This window comes from Neovison vison, chromosome 3 (genome assembly GCF_020171115.1).
Source record: "Neovison vison isolate M4711 chromosome 3, ASM_NN_V1, whole genome shotgun sequence".
NCBI classification, from domain to species: Eukaryota; Metazoa; Chordata; class Mammalia; order Carnivora; family Mustelidae; genus Neogale; species Neogale vison.
The window spans coordinates 18,452,762-18,471,574 of record NC_058093.1 but is presented as its reverse complement, the minus strand read 5'-3'; the positions used below and the strand labels follow the sequence as shown (position 1 = coordinate 18,471,574).

General features: G+C 39.9%; 1 protein-coding gene across 2 annotated transcripts in view; it reads right to left on the bottom strand.

Moving 5' to 3' along the window:
* Positions 1-2,393: 2,393 nt before the first annotated feature.
* The window catches only part of CPO (carboxypeptidase O), a 51,515-nt gene continuing 35,095 nt past the window's right edge, over positions 2,394-18,813 (bottom strand). For both annotated transcript variants that reach the window (XM_044240825.1, XM_044240826.1), the window contains 8 exons: positions 16,735-16,834; positions 14,618-14,719; positions 13,575-13,679; positions 12,858-12,968; positions 11,257-11,347; positions 9,941-10,143; positions 3,651-3,735; positions 2,394-2,787 (listed from right to left, as the gene is read on the bottom strand). In XM_044240825.1, coding sequence (XP_044096760.1) covers positions 2,525-2,787; positions 3,651-3,735; positions 9,941-10,143; positions 11,257-11,347; positions 12,858-12,968; positions 13,575-13,679; positions 14,618-14,719; positions 16,735-16,834 — 1,060 coding nt within the window. In that variant the 3' untranslated portion in view covers positions 2,394-2,524. The remainder of the gene's footprint in view (positions 2,788-3,650; positions 3,736-9,940; positions 10,144-11,256; positions 11,348-12,857; positions 12,969-13,574; positions 13,680-14,617; positions 14,720-16,734; positions 16,835-18,813) is intronic.

Genomic DNA, 18,813 nt, shown 5'->3' with positions numbered 1-18,813 from the left:
CATCATTTTAAACTCTAAATTTACCTATAAGTCAAGAAGATTTAGATCCTTTGTAGGAACATTTATGGAAAAAAAACACCAACACAGTTTAGTGGAAGGAAAGAAATAGTAACATAAAATGCAGAATATTCAAACTTTCTAAAAAAATTTTTTAAAAGGCACATGGAGGCCCCTTTATTAATACTGAGAAATTACGTTAAATCATATAAAATCACCAGTAGTTGGATATTTTTGACCTCAGAAAACAGCGATTTCACATGATTTGATCTAATACATCAAGTCTATTGGAAGACAGTCATCAATGGGCTTCTCTTGCTCCTACAACATCCTGCTAACTATGCTAAGGATGTGAGGCTCTGCCCCATTTCGGAGTTGTGTTTGAAGCAAGCAAGCAATTGTGAGTATTGAGGAAGTGTCTCCTACTACAATAAAGAGCAGGCTTGCTTACTGTTTGCTATAAAAGCAGTGAAATCCTCCAGCTTAGTGTTTCTCTCCTATAACACAACTCACTGCATTAGCAGGTGTCATCTGGGATCTTTGGAAACTTGAGAGCAAGAGGAATCAATGTGAATATGTTGATGATCAAGCTGCTTACTGTGCTGTGAGTACTGCTGTCCTGTGTCCCTGACTCTGGAGTCTCATGTCTTTCAACATCCATGAAACAGTAACAAGGTAACTTCTTAGCTTTAAAGTAGGATAATATCAAATCCCAGATCCAACAGTCACAGGACAAGACACTCTCAGGATTTCATTAATTGCATCGGTTGTGAAGTTTTCCCAATCTATTGCCACTTATGACCAGGAAGTTAAAACTTCCTTAAGAAAGATATGTGTGGTTGTTTATCACCTTTCCACCCTTGCTCTTAGGATCCTGGCACAGGAAGTATGAAACTTTCAGAAGAAGTAAAAAACTTGTCCTGGACCTCAGATCCCCTTCATGGCCTCAGAGTCATGTGAAGACCCCCACCAAGAAGCTATGATTGTGTCCTAGACTCTTGGAAGAATCCATGTAAGAGGTTTCAGGCGAGCTGATAGTTTGCATCTCCATCTGTTCCCTTCCAATTTTATTGCCCATAGGATCAATCCTTCGACATAAATTAAGCTTTGTAGGTCAGAGTTCCTATACTACTTACGGGTCCAAATTGTTAAAAGACAGTGATAGAAACGAAAACACAAGCTAGATGAAAGCTGATAACCCAGGTTCCAAGGCACAGCTCCCTCCCTTTCTTCTTGAATATGGCACTGGTGGTCACACTAGTTTTCTTCCCTCTTAGGCTGATTACTGATGAGACCTTACCATTTCCTCCTGACAATGCCACAATTGTGGGGTTGGCATTTTTATGGAAATAGCTGTTCTCTGATTCATTAAGCCCTATTGCCCCTGACCTTTTTTTTCTTTCTGACCCTTATCAGCCACACACTGGCAAAACAGGAAGAAATAAAGAGGACAAAGAAAGGCAATAACAGGGTTACAACCAAGAAGTGTATTGTGACTAACAAGGAAATTTAGAAATGGGTGACTGAACACCCAAGGATGCTCTGTCAGCTGGTTACAGCTACAACATTTGTTCAAAGCCTGACAAGTGCTTAGCACCATTTCAAGGTGTCACACGGAGATACATAGGAAATGACAGTCATAGACACTACCTTAAGAGCACTTGCAATTTAATAGACAAGGTAGCACAATTAAATGCCTGTATTCCTGTATATATACAATCTGGCCCTTGCTTACATCTCTACTTACTCTTTATTTCTCTCATAGTACCTGTTACAAGCTTCAATATTCAGTTTATTTATTTGTGTTCTTGATTATTATGGCTCCCCTGAGCCAAGAGTTGTCTTATGCAACAGTGTGTCCATTCCAACTATTTATAGCTATCCCCAATCTCACCTACTGGAATAGGAATTCCAAGAGGATAGGGACCATATCTATCTTATTCACCACAGTAACACTAGAGCCTAGCGAAATGTACCTAGCAGATTCTCAAAAAGGATTTTTGAAATTAATTAATTAATTAAACATTAAATAAATAAAGCCAGGAATGGCTATATAGAAAGATTATGTAACATCTTCTGAATGCTGCTACTAATTCAGTAATATAAAATTAAATGTGAACCTGGTTCCAAAAAATGAGCAAATTTTTAAAAAATTTAGATAAGAAAAAAACATCTCTAGACCCTAGGGTAGCTGCCCTGAAACTGACCACAGATGCATGAAAATGGATGGGCCAAAATCAGCAGAACTTCCCAGCTGACCTGTAGATTCACAAGTCACTGAACTTTAGAGTGGATTGGTGTGGCATTTTTGTAGCAATAACTAATAGTACACTCCTCGAAAGTAAAAAATAATAATAATAATAATAATAATAATAATTACCAGCAGAACACACCTGAAAATGCAAACATGATTCATCTTTATTGAAATGGAAAATATACTTGAATTATCTGATTTCTCTCTAACTTCAGACAAACACCTTCCCTACATTCTCAGGACTGGGGCTGAGCAGGCCTGGGTAGGATACACTCAGAAAACAGACCTGAAGGAGACCAGCAGGCCCAGCACCATAGCCCTCGATGTCATCTTTACAGCACTGTTTGAGTCCCAATATTTCTCATAGACATCATCCAGGACCGAGAGCACAGCCTCCATGGTCTCCTCGCAGGTGGCCTGTATCTGAGATGCTGGCAGAATAAATCCGTATGTGCCATTGTCCCTCAGCTCAAACGTGTATGAGAAGGGGATCCCAATGTCCCGAGCCCAGTCTCTTGAAGACCCTGATGTGGTATCTACAACCAAAAGCATGAAGGTAGAGGTAGAAATTATACTGGGAAAGGACAAGTTTCTCTGGCTATTTCAGGGAATAAAGTTCCAATGCAAGACCATGAGTAAACTTTTTCATATTAAGGATTCATGGGTAGCTGTCTTCTCCCTCTCATTGATTTGAAGCCCCACAGGGCAGGAATTATATCTCATTTAGACTCTCTGTCTCCCCTCAACACCTCCCTGAATATCTAGCGTTATGCTTAGCACATAGCAGAAGTTTGGTTAAAGTTTCCTGCTGAATCAAAGACTAGACAACCTAGTTTTACAAGGCAAGTGAACGGACATATAAGGGAACAGAAGGAAAATGAGCAACAGGGAAAATATTATGCAAATATTATCCAGGTGGTCCTCAGGTGGATGGAGGAGGTGGTGGCTGGGGATGGGGGAAGGCTGTGCACTATCCTTTTAACTAAAGTCTTTTCTGTGTTAGATCCTTTCTCCAGGCCCCACCTGCTTTGCTTTCTCAGCCTGATGGGTCCTCTGAGAACTGAATCAACTGACCAAGGGTCGCTGGAAAACGTCCTTCCTGTTAACTCCTGTGCCTTCTCACTTGCCAGCTCTTTTTAGCTGAAGCCAGAGGGAGTTCTGGTCTGAGCCAGGGTATTAATTTTTTCTTTTAGCTCACACCTTATCCCTAGAGAGCATAATTCTGGATTTATACAGACTCCCTTTTATCCTTGGTCATTTTGATTTGTATAACTTCCTGTTGACCCCAGGAACTCTTCCGTCCCTCTCCAGCCCACTCCACTCCCCAAAGTCCACTGGCTTCTTTTGTGCCTTAGATACTATTGAAGAGGAAAAAAAAAAAAAAAAAAAACCTACTTACATAAAATATCTGCACTCGATCCAACTCTATAATTGGTTCCATGCTTTTTTTTCAATGCATTTGCTGCCTTCTGTCCAACTTGGATCTGTAGGTGGGAAATGCAGAGACAGATATCTGGTGTTAAAAATAAATCCAACAATCCAGAGGGTTGGGTATTTTGTCCAAATCCATCTCCGGAGTTCCAGACCATCTTTCTAACTTCCCATTGGACCTCTATACCTAGATAGCCTTCTGGTACTTTAAACTCAACACGCTCACACCCAATTTCATCATTTCCCCACTAATAAAGCTATTCTGATGTCCAATTTCTGACTTATCGTGCTCCTCCAAACACACATAAAATCCTGCAGTCACCTTTGAATCTCCTTCTTTCAAATGGTTACCAAGTTGCATTATCCTATTTTAGTCTCATTACCTCTGAAATGGACTATTGTCATCTTCGATAAGTTTCCCTTCCTCTCACCAATCCTTATCCCAATCGATCTCTGGATTCCAGGGGAACTTGGATGGAGTAGAACTATGATCATGATCCTGCTGAAAAGCCTTATTCTTAATTGCCCACTGAATTAATCCCAAGCCTCTCAGTTTCACATTCACAGACCCTTTACGATATGGCCTTAACCTGCCTTTCCAACACCATATTCTTTATATCCTACCCTAGATGATAGTCACACTCAAGTTTTCTCCCTGTTCCCCAGACATGCCCCTTTCCTCAGACTCTGACCTTTTCTCCAGATATTTCCTCTACCTGGCATACCTTACCTCTTTTCTCTGCATGTTGAAATTCTATCCAACCTCAAAAGAATTTTTCCAATGCAGACTCTTCCATGGGGCCTTTCCTCATCACCTCAACTAAATCCCCTCTCTCCCTGCCCCTCCTACCTCGGCCCTTTGTTCATTCTTCTAACTCCCTTCTTATTTTTTCTTATAGGTATTTAATACTTATCTCTTATAGGCTTCTAGAATTTCAGAGCCGGAAGCTACACCCTTCCCCAACCTACCACCATGTTACCTGACTACACTGGAAATTTCTCAGAACTGAATGATTTCTAATGTCTCAGCCTTGCTCTCTGAAAACCTTTTCCTGAGATCAGAGCCACTAACAATGAGAGATCCAAGTGTATTGCTGTGTTTATTAACCTTCTGATAAATTTTTCATATATCCTTTCAACAGTCTTTCAATAGTCTCCTCTAAATATTCCCAACCCAGACTCTCTATTACTTCCCCTTCAATTTTACACAAACACCACCAAAGCCTCCTTGACCACTTCCTGCCTGGACTGTGATCCATCTTTGCTTTCTCCACCCTTAGGGCAGTCTGACTGCTTTTACAGGTGCATCAGCTCCCCTGACTTCTGACTAGTGATGAGTCCAACTTTAAAGCTTCTTGGTCCTGCATTGTCCTGCATCGCCCTGCATTGTCCAGCTGAATCTTGGGGTAAGTGGTGCTTAGGCAGAGTAGGGATAGGTATGATGAAGTTCAAAAGGAAGAGTAGAAAAGGGTGTAAGTGGTGGTAGGTCATATACAGTAGCTGTGAGCAGTATCCTTAGGGCACTTGGGACTTTCTGAGTTTGGCAGAGATGAAAGAAAAAGCATTCAACTGAACATATTTTCAAGAGCTTTGCCTCCTCTTTACTCACTATTGAGAATTCTGTCATGGGCCATTCACCTTCCTTCTCTCCTCCTGAAAAAAGGGTTCTAAGTCTGGCTTAGTTCCTGGGCTCATGTTGTCCAGAATGACGTCATGGGTAGGAAGGGCTTGAGGAGTGCATGAAATCAAGCTGATTTGAGTCTTTTACACTGCAAAAAGGTATACGAGCTGTTTGTAGATAGAAGAGAAAATGATGGTAAGAAGGAGAAGAGAATCAGAAAGAAGATATCTGGAGAGAGAAATTCTGCGAAGGAGATGAAAATGAAGAGTGAAGAGAAAAGATCAGGGGTAGTTGCTATCCGTGAGCAAAATGAAGAGCGTGAGGCGGGGAGGGGCAAAGAGTTGCTAGGATTTACCAGCTACACTTCCTTTTGAAGTTCTTTCAAAGTCTGGTAGAGACATGAATTGCTTTTAATTATTTTTAATTCCCATATGTTTCTCGATTTCTCTTAATGAAACTCCATGCTAACTGGTCCATGTGGGACCTTAACTTTTACTTGGGTTATATGCAGCAGCTCCAGCCTGCAATTTCCTTCCAAATGGCTCTTGCATTTTTTTTCTCTTCTGCAGTTCAGCCCAGAACTGGGTTGAACTTTCTTTCTTCTGATTGCCAGCCTTTACTTATTTTATCCTATGTATTTCCTTTCCTTCACATCCTGTTGGATGGGAAACATTCTTTCTACTTTCCTCTTCTTTACTGTTATAAGAAATTTTGATTTTTTTCAATGATTCCATTAGCAATTACTACAGGGAAGTTGATAGGACTAGGAAGTATCAGGTATATAAGAAGTATACAGTTGTGACCATAGCTTGTAGACTCGGTCCTTTCCAAGAAGATGAAACAAAATCCAGAGACTCTGACTTCTATCCTTAAGGGTGGACCTCCTGATTATTCTTCCCTCTCCTTTGACACTATACCATATGGCCATCGAAAGCCAATTTCTCTGCTGTCCTTCTTCTCAGCCCAAAGGAATGTTAGTCAAAATAATAAAAATCCCTTTGCCAGTAGTACATAATTTACATTTCTAAAGACTTTGAGCATCCTTAATAACTCCCAGAGAGTTTCCTATAGGCATATATTCACAGGGAGGCACACAAAAAGGTTGATGAGGACCCTGGCATGTGTGTAGGAGGAAGGAGCTTAGGATGGGATCTAGAAGTTGATAGGGGAAGAATTCAAATGGAAAGAATGTCAACATTTAAAACATTAGAATTTTTATAGCTATTCTAATTTCCAGAGCAATTTAGAACAGGGCTATATATAGTTATGTTTCCCCTACATAGTGATTGCCAAGTTGTCTATCATGCGGTATAATATTTATCATGATTTCTACAAATTTTTGGTTTTGTAAATATATAAAGATTAATTACTAGTCTCTGGTACTTGTAAATAATACCAAAAATGGAGATCTCCTTCAACAGTTGGCTTGATTCTGTGTCTTTTGTGCACTCTATCAAAGCTTACTCATAAGAACCTAAAGCCACTGTTAGCTAGCTTCAGTGAGATTGACACAAGGTGGCAAAATTTTCACACTGTCTTTTTTATTGAAAAGTCTTGGAGATGAATGTTTATGCTAACTCTTCAGCACCTCAGACTATAAGAAATACAGAACTGAAGTACCCTTTCTCAATTCAATGTGCCCGTTTCTGCATACGATTCTAAAGGTTTCTCATTAATTTCCACCTTTTGAGTTACCTTCCAGTCATGGCAATGTTAGTACCACAGGTCTCTCCTGCCCTTTTGCCTCCTTTAGTTGTGGTCAGAGGGCTGTAAGCAGAAAACCAATGGCAAAAGACCCTCTCACATTTGAATACAAACTTTGCAAAATGGTCATATAGTATCTGTTTTCCTGAGCCAAGAAAAGAACAGAATTAAAAAAAAAAAATACCAGGGGTTACAGGCTGCTTTTTCCTGTTGGTGGAAGGCCTGGCCCATTAAAGATCTACAATGGCTTGTCTATGGTGGTACATTTGTATTTGTCACAGATCCCTTTGACCAGAAGGTAGGACATCTACAATACCATAGGAACAGGGAAATAAAACAGGTTCTGGGCTTTTCAACTGAAATTTCTGTTTCTGCAGTTTCCTTTAATGAGGAAATTTCTAGAGCTCAGGAATAGGAGGAAATAGAACATAGTGATCTGGTCATCAAAGTTGATAGGTGCTCCAAGAAGTAGTATGCCCTTTCTGAGCAGAGAGGCAGTATGAGGAGACTGAATGAATGTAGCCTCTGGAGTTGAAGACATGAGTTCCAACCTGGGCTCTAACAATCACTCTCTATTGTTAACTCAAGGTCTCAATGTTCACATCTCCAAAGTGAGCTTATTGTATTGTCATCGGGTCAGATGAGATAATGGTCCTAAAATCCCTTTATAAATTGCAAAGTGCTAAGCAAATGTTAGTTCTTGCCACACCTTGCAAAAAGGTCACATAGTACAAGTGTCTGAAAACACTGCAAGAAAGATTTTGGGGTACTACCGGAGGTACTTGATTGTTGGGGGATGGGGTCCCTTCAGCAAAGACAGATACCGGTTTTTCTTTTTGTGCCCAGACATGTGTTCTCCAGGTCATGTTCCAGCAGGAGAAGGACAGGACAGGTTAGAGAATCGGAAGGTCCACAAGCCTCTACTTCCTCAAGAACAGAGTGAGCTTAGCCTCCATCCATCCCAACATTTGTTGATAATGAGGGGCTTGTTCTAAATAATAAAAAAGATGAGCAGAGAATAACAAGTGTTGATGAGCAAGTGGGGGAAATTGGAATGCTTGTGCGTTGTTAGTCGGAATAAAAAATGGTGAAGCCAAACCATAAGTGACTCTTAATCTCACGCAACAAACTGTGGGTTGCTGGGGGGAGGGGGGTTGGGAGAAGGGGGGTAGGGTTATGGACATTGGGGAGGGTATGTGCTTTTGGGTAAATTGGAAGGGGAGGTGAACCATGAGAGACTATGGACTCTGAAAAACAATCTGAGGCGTTTGAAGTGGCGGGGGGGTGGGAGGTTGGGGTACCAGGTGGTGGGTATTATAGAGGGCACGGCTTGCATGGAGCACTGGGTGTGGTGAAAAAATAATGAATCCTGTTTTTCTGAAAATAAATAAATTGGAAAAAATAATGGTGAAGCCACTATAGAAAACATTATGATTCTTCCTCCAAAAATTAAAAACAGAACTGTCATATGATCCATCAATTCTACTTCTGGTTATATCCTCCCAAATTTGAAAGTGGGATCTCAAAGAGATCTTTTTTTTTTTTTTAAAGATTTTATTTATTTATTTGAGAGAGAGAGAGAATGAGAGAGAGCATGAGGAGAGAGAGGTCGGTGGGAGAAGCAGACTCCCTGCCGAGCAGGGAGCCCAATGTGGGACTCGATTCCGGGACTCCAGGATCATGACCTGAGCTTAAGGCAGTCGCTTAACCAACTGAGCCACCCAGGCGCCCCTCAAAGAGATCTTTGTATACCTGTGTTCTTAGAAGCAGTATCTGCAGTAGCTCTCAGGTGGAAACAATTCAAATACACATGGACAGACGAATGGATAAAGAAAATGTGAGACATACATATGATGAAATATTATTAAGACATAAAAAGGAAGGGAATTCTGATATATAATACAACATGAATGAACCTTGAGGACATTATGCTAAATGAAAGAATCCAGTCACAAAAAGATAGATACTGTATGTTTCCATTTGTACGAGGCATAAAACTCACAGAAAGCGAAAGTAGAAAGATGGTCTACAGAAGCAACAGAGACCGAGAGTTGCGTTTAGTGGGTATTGAGTGTCCACTGTGCAAGATGAAACAGTTTTGGAGATTAGCTGTGCAATAACGTGAACATAGGTAACACTACTGAACTGTCCACTTAAAAATGGCGAAGATGATAAAATTTAGGTTATGCAAATTTTGCAGTAATTAAACATAGGAAAAACACTGTTTTTAAAAAGATAACAAATACTCCAACAATTCTAAATTTACCCTTCCTTTGATTTGTGTCTGCTGTCCATAAGTGCAAGAAAGGGCAAAGAGACCAGTCCTTCTCAGCAACTGTGCCCGGTGCTTGCGCAAGCACAGCTTCAGAGGACCCGGATGTAACAAAATGCACTTTCCCGGCCCGGGCTTGGGCTTTGCTGGCACTTCCCCTTACACATATCCCTAAGCAAATACTAGAAGCAGAGTTTAGAAGAAAATAAAGCATTGTGTTTAGCAGAGAAGAGAGCAGATATTATTTAGCCATGTTATTTTAGATATGCCATATTCCACTAACAGCTGGCAAGTTCTTTAAAGCACGGTTCAAAAGCTATAATTGCTGAACGGAGTTTCAAGAGAATTTACAGAAATGAAAGCACATTCCTGCAGATTATTAACATAATCGTCTCATTTATATTATAGACGAATACCTAAGATGTCTCCCAACTTGACACTTTTCGAAACAGGTAGTTAATTAATGTAGGTAAAGCAGCATTTAACCTGAAGCCTTCCCAGCAGGTGTCTGGCAAGGTGCAAAAAGCAGAAGAAAGAAAATAAGGAAGAGCAGAGAGAACAAAAGCAGGGCTGGAGCCAAAATCTTGAAAATGGAAACCAGGGAAAGGAAAGCCAGGGTCCCAAGGAGGCTTTTGTAAAGCCTCTAGTGCTATGGTCTTACCAGCTCTTCATGGTTACTGGACTTATTTTTAGTGTAGCCGTAAGGTGTGAGAATGAGCTGCCCGTAAGAGTGCATGGTCAGGAAACACACAATGCTCTCCTTCTGGCTCTCTACAAAGCTGGAAACAGCCTTAGTCTCCGGTTCCGATACTGGTCCTGTCCCACAGAATGTTAACTCGTGGCAGTCTTTCGAGGCACCGATACCTGGAATACACAGAGAACCAGAAAGAAGTGAACATGATACCTAGTTTAGAACGGACTGAGGGCAAGGAGTCACCCTTGCTCAGAGCAACCTGTGCATGGAACTGGGGCTTGCCCCGGCTTGTCTAAGTTAGTTCTGGCTAAATCAGTGAACAGGGATAGACATTCAAGGACGAACTCGGACAGACAGGAGGGCTGACATTCAGATTTAGAGACGGCCTCCATGCTTCCGTGGCTCACAAAGGAAGATGCAGAATGAAATGGTGTTTTCAGTAATCTTTTACTACTGAAATAGATGTTTGGAAATCAGTTCTTGGGTTCTGAGGTCAGGCTAAGTCTCTCTCACTGTCCTACTGGCTTCTGTGTCATTCGAGCTATTTTGCAAGGACACAGTAGTCTGTTCTAAGTGATGATAATAAGGACTACCAGCTGAGCACCGTATACTCCCTGGGCACCTGGGCACAGTGGTTAGCCCCTCCTCTGTGGCAACTCATCAAATTCCCACAACTACCTACTGATTGGATGCTAGGACTACGGCCCACATTTTAAATAAATAAGAGAAACCTAAAGCAGAAAGATGAAGCAATTTTTCCAAAACCACACAGTCGCCAAGTCTGAATTTTTACCCTTACCATCTGGTTTTTAATCAGATTGCTCTTAACCATTTCTACCTCCTTATTTGCTTCTGATTCACAGGGCATGTTAAGATTCAGAAACAAGAACATGCCTTAAGGAGAAGGAAATGTTTGCCTTATTTACTCCTGCCTCCCTCCTATAAAAATAATCTGCAAGGATAATTCTCTGATTTTTTCTTTTCTTTATGAAAATTCATATATTCAAAAATAAAGTGATAGATTTCAAACATATTCCCTTTGACCTAGGTCTTCTTTGCCCTTGTTTAGCCAATTCCACTTGAAAAGGGTCCTGCACTTGAGTGTTGCTGTTTCTTACTGCATAGATAATGTCATCCCTTAGGGTGAAAACGCTGGTCAAGAAGTCCAGAGAACTGTGCAAAATTAGGTGTTTACTTTTGAAAATTATATCTCTAGTAATTCATCTCCTAGCTTCTCTTCTCCATTTTTTGCTCATCAAGTCATCAACTAAATGTGTACTTACTACACCAGGCCACATTGAAATTTCGATTGAGATCTGTCCCAAAACATGTGCCGTTATTATGGGATGAACGGGATTTCCTCCAAAGCCGATCCTGCAACAGAGGAACATAAAAATGCTGCTGTTCTAGGGTCTTATAAATCACTGTGTTGGTGATAAGTGGATGGCCCTGGAACATAAGATAATAGTCCATAGGATTGTCTGGGAAAACTTGCCTTTAACATAACAAAGCTTGTGCATATATTTTTTAGTCTCACAGATGGACCAGCAACACCCCAAAACAGGAACATCTGTCCAACCCCAGTGTACCTACATGTACACCATCAAACTGGAGGGAGTATGGCCTTTTCCTCATGAGCAGATTAGCAGTGCATGGTGGACGTGATCTGCTTAATCAGGGAAAGCTTCAGAGAGTCATTTTTTATGTCCAAGTGATATAGGATGAAAGGTAAATAGCTTGGCAGATGGAAAGAGGCCGTTCCAGGTGTATCAGTGATGGTCTCTGCACATTTCTGGAAGCAGAAGACTGATGAGTGGAGATGAGCATAAAGACAAGTTTCTCCAGACAAGCTTGGAGGGAAGAATTTGATTCACATCTGAGCCAAAAGGCTGCTGCAGGAGAAGGGTTCCCAGGAACCACTTTTGCGAGAGCAAAAAGGAAAAGGGAGGAATGGATACTCTCTAGAAACAGGGGTTCTTGTTTGTGAAGCAATCTGTTTTCAAGACACTTTCAAAGAGGAAATTTCCTTTTTTTTTTTTTTTTTTTAAAGATTTTTTGTTTGTTTGTTTGAGAGATAGAAAGAGAGCAAGCATTAGTAGGGGAGGGACGGGGCGGGGCGGGAGGGGGAGAACCAGGCAGTCCATATTTTAACAAGCCCCCCCACCAGGTGATTCTGATGCAAAATAAAGCTTGAGAACCACTACCATAACAAATTGGACAGCTGAGAAGCAGGCAAGCCTCTGAGCAGGGAGCCAGATGCACAGGGCTCTATCCCAGGACCTTGGGATTATGACCTGAGCCAAAGGTAGATACTTAAATCACTGAGCCACCCAGGTAAACCAAGAGACAGTTTCCTATTAACTAAAAAACTTCAGAGATGTTTTCCCCCCTGTAGAAAGGATCACAGTGGAAAATGAAAGTTGGGTTGGAATTTATACACCATTTGTGCCCCTCGTGCTTCAAAACTGGTGGTTACAGGGTAGTATATGAATTTCATACCAATCTGAGAGGCAGGTAGTTACAGACAGACAGATCGATATAACCATCGATGTTAAGAACTAAGAAAATAGTTTGCTTGCCTCTAAACTTGAAGGAAGTGGACTTGGAGAAAAGTTAAGGCTGGCTGCAAAACTGGGAATATGTCAAAAACAAACAAACATAAAAACATGTGCTGGATTTCAACTCTAACAGGGCCTCCACTTTCTCCATCCTAAACTTGATGTAGATTTTTGGCTTAACAATACTGAGTTAATTTTTATTCCAGATGGGGTTTCTTTCTTGGCCACAAACATTTCTGTTTCTACAATGACTAAGGTCAGAACAGTGAACCTGAGTCAAGATCTAGTTCATGGACTCATCCCACAACCACACTTGATGTACTCACAGTCGTCCAAGTATAGACATAACCATCGATGTTAAGAACGGGAAGCACATAAAAGTCCAGGTTTCTAAGGAGTCTTCCTATCCGTGGGTTGTCTTTATAGTTTTGTAGAATCTGAAAATTTAAGAGAGAAACATTTGAAATGCTCCTGGGAGAGGTCTTTTTTCAATTTTCTAATAATTTCAAGGTAATTATAAGAGGTGATTGCACACGGAGCATTTACCTTCTTGCCCTCCAATCTTGCCTCAGCTGTCCAAAATGCAAATTCCGGTTCTCCTCCCCTCAAACCCCCACTGCCCCAATTCACTGGGTCTAATGTGGTGGGTGAGGTGAAGCCCCAGAATTTGCATTTCTAACAAGTTCCCTGTTATGGCAATGCTATTGCTCTAGGAACCACACTTTGAGAACTGCTCTTTGTGGGTTTCTTTCTGTTGTGGCTTCTGGAAAGACTAACACAAAAAGTATCTTATAGGGTATAGCTAATACGTAACAATTCACTGAGCTAGGTATTTTCCACATGCTAAGTCTCTTCATCTACACTACAGACCCTCTAAAGAGGCCATTCCAAGCTCCTTCTGCAGGTGAAAAAGTAGGGGTCCTGGAGTTAGAAAATTCGCTCAAAACTCTCTGAAAAACACAGACCGTGCTTTCTAAATAGCTAAGATTTGACAGGTATTTTGTTGGGCAGTTAACCATTATAAGAAAGCTAAGGACACTTACTTCTTTCACAAACCATTGGCAAAAAGCTGGGGCAATCCATTCCCTGGCATGAATTCCACAGTCCATCCAAATGATCTTCTTGTGGTTAGCGGACGGTTGGCTGATCTGGAGGAGACATCCATGCTCTATTACCAAATAACTGCTTATAATCATAAACTGCTGTTTAAAGATTTCCGTTTTTTTTTAATTCCCCTACAGGTCCTTTCTTCCTCCACTCTGTGATTCCAAGAATGAGGCAGGGATGGTGGGAGACATACCCTTCACTATCCACTCCTGGTCAGCCCAATCTTTCCTTTCTCCCTGTGCCATTCTTGTGCAGCAGTTCAGCCTCTCTCCGGGGAGAAAGATCCACTCCTCTTTCAACCTGGCAAGTATGGATTCTCTTTGATGGGTAAAAGGTCGTGAACACTTCCAAGTTTGTCACAGTCACATCTGTTTTGAATGTAAATGACCTGGACTCCAGCCATTCATTGAAAGCCAATGGAAGCTGGACTGATGAAGGCTCTACCTTATTTATCAGTGAGAAATTTACAAATTGGGATAAAGACAAGACTGGATCCGTCATATTCAAGGAGATTTTTCCTTAGAGTCTGATCCATTTTCCTAATCCAGTAAGCATATTTCCTAATCTACCTTTTACCTTCATTCCCTCTTATGATTACCCTTTTTATAAGTATGTGTATTTGATTGTATATCTACCTTTATTGCTTCCTTATTATATACCAGTTCTACCCTTCCTGATTATATACCAATTCTACTCTTTAAAATATGCCTGTAGGCAGAGGATGTTTAGATATCTCTTTTGGCTGGCTCAGCTCTGAGTTTGATGGCCTACTGAAAATTAGGTAGGTAGGCACCCCATGTTTAACATATTAGGCAATCATTCACTCAGCTCCTGGGTAAATTCGATTTCAGAGCCAATAGTTGTAGTTCTAGATAACTCGCAAATTTGGGAACATGTTTTGTAAATTAACATGTCCACAATAAGTGGTAAGAGGGGAGTGAACTAAGGAATTAAGGTAATTCGCAGCCTTCTCACTCACCTTTAAATAATACATGGGCCGGGTCTCATAGGTCATTCCTAGGAAATGTTGTGTCACCACTCCAGGGTACTTCTCAGTTATCTGGACCATCCACTGATAGATCTGAAAGAACCAGGAAGGACTGTGGCTATTGATAAGAAAATAGTTTGCTTGCCTCTAATTAAGATAACTGCTTCTCTCATTAAGATACTGAACTCTGGACTATTTGCTCTGCATTGCGACTGTGTGCTAAACAAAGTACAGGACTAAACCAATGAACTATGCTCACCTCCTCCCATTTTCTGTTGAACTTTACAAATAAGTTATTGAGGATTAATAGTTTCAATAATCCACTGATAACACTTCAAAAACATCATATCCTTCAAATGGCCACACACCTCTGGACTTGGACCCAATAATGGGTACCCAATCATGCCAGCAGTTTCAGATCACACTGATTTGGGTGGATCTTTTTGGATCCCAACAGTATCCATTGCTAATGCCTATGGATCCAAGATTAGAGAAGAGCATGCCAATAGAAGTTTCTAAATCAATCCCAAACTAGTCATTTTGATTCATTTGAGGAGACCTGAGTTGTTGTTGAATTAATTAAAAGTCTTACACCATGCTTGGAAAGGAAAAGTCTTATACCTTCACCTGGAAGTCTATAATGTGGGGTTTTGTAATGACGAATAGACTGAGGGAATTCCCAAATATAAGATAGTCATCAACACATGACAGGATAGTCCCACACTCAGTTTCTGTATAGTTGAAATAGCTATACAGTAAGTTATGGTAAATAACCATAATTGACTTGAGATAATAAATATTCTATTTAAAAATTATAGTATCTCAATTGGCATTCATCTTAACAGGTTAAGCACATTAATATAACAGTAGTAATATGTCAGTGGAGTATTTTTGATTCAGTTCTGTCAAAGGAGGAGAACGACAACTTCTCACATGGGTGTTGTGCATGCTTCATGATGGGCTGACTCAGATGAAGGTGTCAAAAGCCCTAGAGCACTGGGTGTGGTGAATAATACTGTTTTTCTGAAAATAAATAAATTGGGGGAAAAAAAAAAGCCCTAGGAAAGCTACAAACAGCAGGGCAACAGTAGCAATTATTTATCTGTTGTTTAATCAGAAGTAGTGTAGTGTATTCTATTTACAGTCACAGAAAAGCTGCAAGATCAGTACTGACTTCCTGTTTCACAGGTGAGGAAACCAAAGACCAAAGAGCTAAGTGTCTTGGTCATGGTCACAGGGCAAGTGGTCAAGCCAGGTGTAATCTATCTTCCATATGGGAGCTTAAGCTTTCCATGGGCCTTCCTGGATCTTGTTCAAATTTTTAGAATCTTTAGCACTTGGGGGTGATAGCTACAAAAGAATGTGTCAATTTATTCTTTCATTCTTTAAAAAAATTATGGAAAATAATAATATACTCCCAAATGCTGAGAGAATAAACGGTAAACCTATATGGAAAGCAACTTGAACATTTATATAAAAATTTAGACATGCTTAACCTTTAACCCAAAGATTCTATGTTTAGAAATTTATACTTCAAAAAAAGCTTTGCATGAAGTCACATGCACACTTCACAAAGATACATATACAGTAGCTAATTTTTTACAATATCCAGTTTCAAAAATAACCAAATTCATCTTAGTAAAAATACGAGTATTTCTTTAAGAGAAATTTTCCCCTTTTAAGAACTACTGCCTGCTTCCTTTGTACCCTACAAGAAATACCACATTTTCAGGTAAATGTGATTGACTCACAAGGCTTCTCCATTCCATGTCCCACAGCCATATACATGTTGGCCTTGCCCTGCTTAAACTGGCTAACAATCTGACAAACAAGAATAAGGGTTAATTTTAGTCCATGTTCACAGGAGCAAAACTGGCTAGGCGGTTCTTTTCCTTTAATTTCTATTTATTTACCTTTTTATTTCATATGAAAGGATTTATATCTTAAGCCAAAAGATGATTTTCTGCAATCCCTTGAACTCAGTGCACAGGCAAATCTCTACCTCATATTTTGAGATTCTCTAACCTATGGATATTAACAGTGAACCATCCCTCACCCATCCTAAAGTAGGCTGTGGCCACCACCAAACTCCATGTGTCCTTGCTTACCTCTTCCATGGGGTGATATTTGGTATAGGAATAGGTGTCCAGGCTCCTCCATGGGCTCACTGTCTCTTCCAAAATCCCTCGTCTGGTTTGTGCTAGGGATCTGCAGAAGAAAGTCAGACTCAAATCAGTGAAGTAAGTAGAATACAATGAGGATTGGAAAGCTGATGAAAAGGTGGTAGAAAGCACTGTGAACAGGCTTTGGAGGAGAAAAGTCAGTGTTAAGAGTCTTCTCATTGTGACTTACTGACTGTGAGAACTGGGGCAATAATTCTATCGCTCCAAATGGTAGTTTCTTCATCAATAGAGTGAGGTGAGGACAGCCATTCCAATCTTGCAGGGAAGCTGGGTAATTCAGTAAGATGTTGTAGATAAACATACTTTTAAATTTGTAAAAGAAATAATAGCTAATACTTATTGAACTGAAATGTGTTACAAGACACTCACATAAATTAAATCTCATTTACTTCTCTTGAAAACTCTGAGATAGGTACTCCTACTATCCCCATTACAGAGATGAAGAAATCGAGTCACAGGGAATATGTTATTGGGGTTGACAATAACTGACCATAATGGACAACCTGATTGAAGAGTCTGCAATATTTTTAAAATTAATTTAAAAACATTATTGAAGTATGAATATATATAACATTGTACGTTAAACAATGTTATATCAGTTACAGATATACAATACAGATTCAACAATGCTATGCATTTTTTAGTGCTCATGATGACAAGTGTACTTTCAATTCCTTTTATCTATTTTACACATCTCCCCTTTCACCATTCAAATGGATCACTTTGTTCTTTGTAATTAAGTCTGTTTTTGTGTTTGTCTCTTTTTTTCTTTGCTCATTTGGTTTATTTCTTAAATTCTGCATGAGTAAAATCTCATGGTATTTATCTTTCTCTGTCTGATCTATTTCACTTTACATTATATCCTCTAAGTCCATTCATGTTGTTGCAAATCTCAAGATCCCATTCTTTATTGTGGCTGAGTAATATACTATATGAATATATATATAGAGAAAATATATATAGAGAGAATATTCTTCTACTGTTACTATCCCACACCATGGTCAAACATTTGTTAGATTCAATGAGCTGACATTGACAGACACATCTTTATTTCCCAAGGTCCAAAATTTACATTAGGGCTCACTCTTGGTGTTGCACATTCTATGGATTTAAGCAAATGTGTAATGATATTTATCCACCATCGTAGTATCATAGAGCACAGTCTCACTGTCCTAAAAATCCTCTATGCTCTTCCTATTTATCCTTGCCCCCTCCCAATCACTGGCAACCAATGAAAATTTTTTTTCTCCATTGTTTTTGCCCTTTCCAGAATGTCAAGTAGCTGAAATCATACAGTATGTAGCCTTTCAGACTGGCTTCTTTTCTTAGTAACATGCATTTAACTTCTCTCCGTGCCTTTTCATGGCTTAATAGCTCATTTCTTTTTAGAGTTGTATATTTCATTATCTGGAAGTACCACAGTTTATTTATCCTTTAATTCACTAAAGGGCATCTTTCTTAATTGCTTAATTGCCAATTATAAATAAAGATACTACAAACATCTGTGCGCAGGGCTTTGTGTGGGTATAAGTTGCCAGCCAGTTCATTTGGGTAAAGACCAAGAAACCTGACTACTGGATCATGTGGTAAAAGTATGTTTAGTTTTATAAGAAACTACCTTCCAAGAAACTGTCTTCCTAAGTGGCTGGACCATTCTGTATCCCCACCAGCAATGTATGAGAGTTCCTGTTGCTCCACTTCCTTACCAGAATTTGGTGTTGTCACTGTTTTGGATTTGGGCCATTTAATAGGGTATAGTGGTGTCTCATTGTTTTCACTTGCAGTTCCCTAATAACATATGATGTTGAACATCTTTTTGTAGGCATACTTGCCATTGGCATATCTTTGTTGGTGTGGTATACGTTCTGGCAGTTTTCCCATTTTTGACTCAAGTTGTTTATTTTCTTATTATTGAATTTTAAGAGTTCTTTGTTTATTTGAAACAACAGTCCTTCATCAGATGCATCTTTTACAAGTATTTTCTCCCAGTTTTTGGCTTGTCTT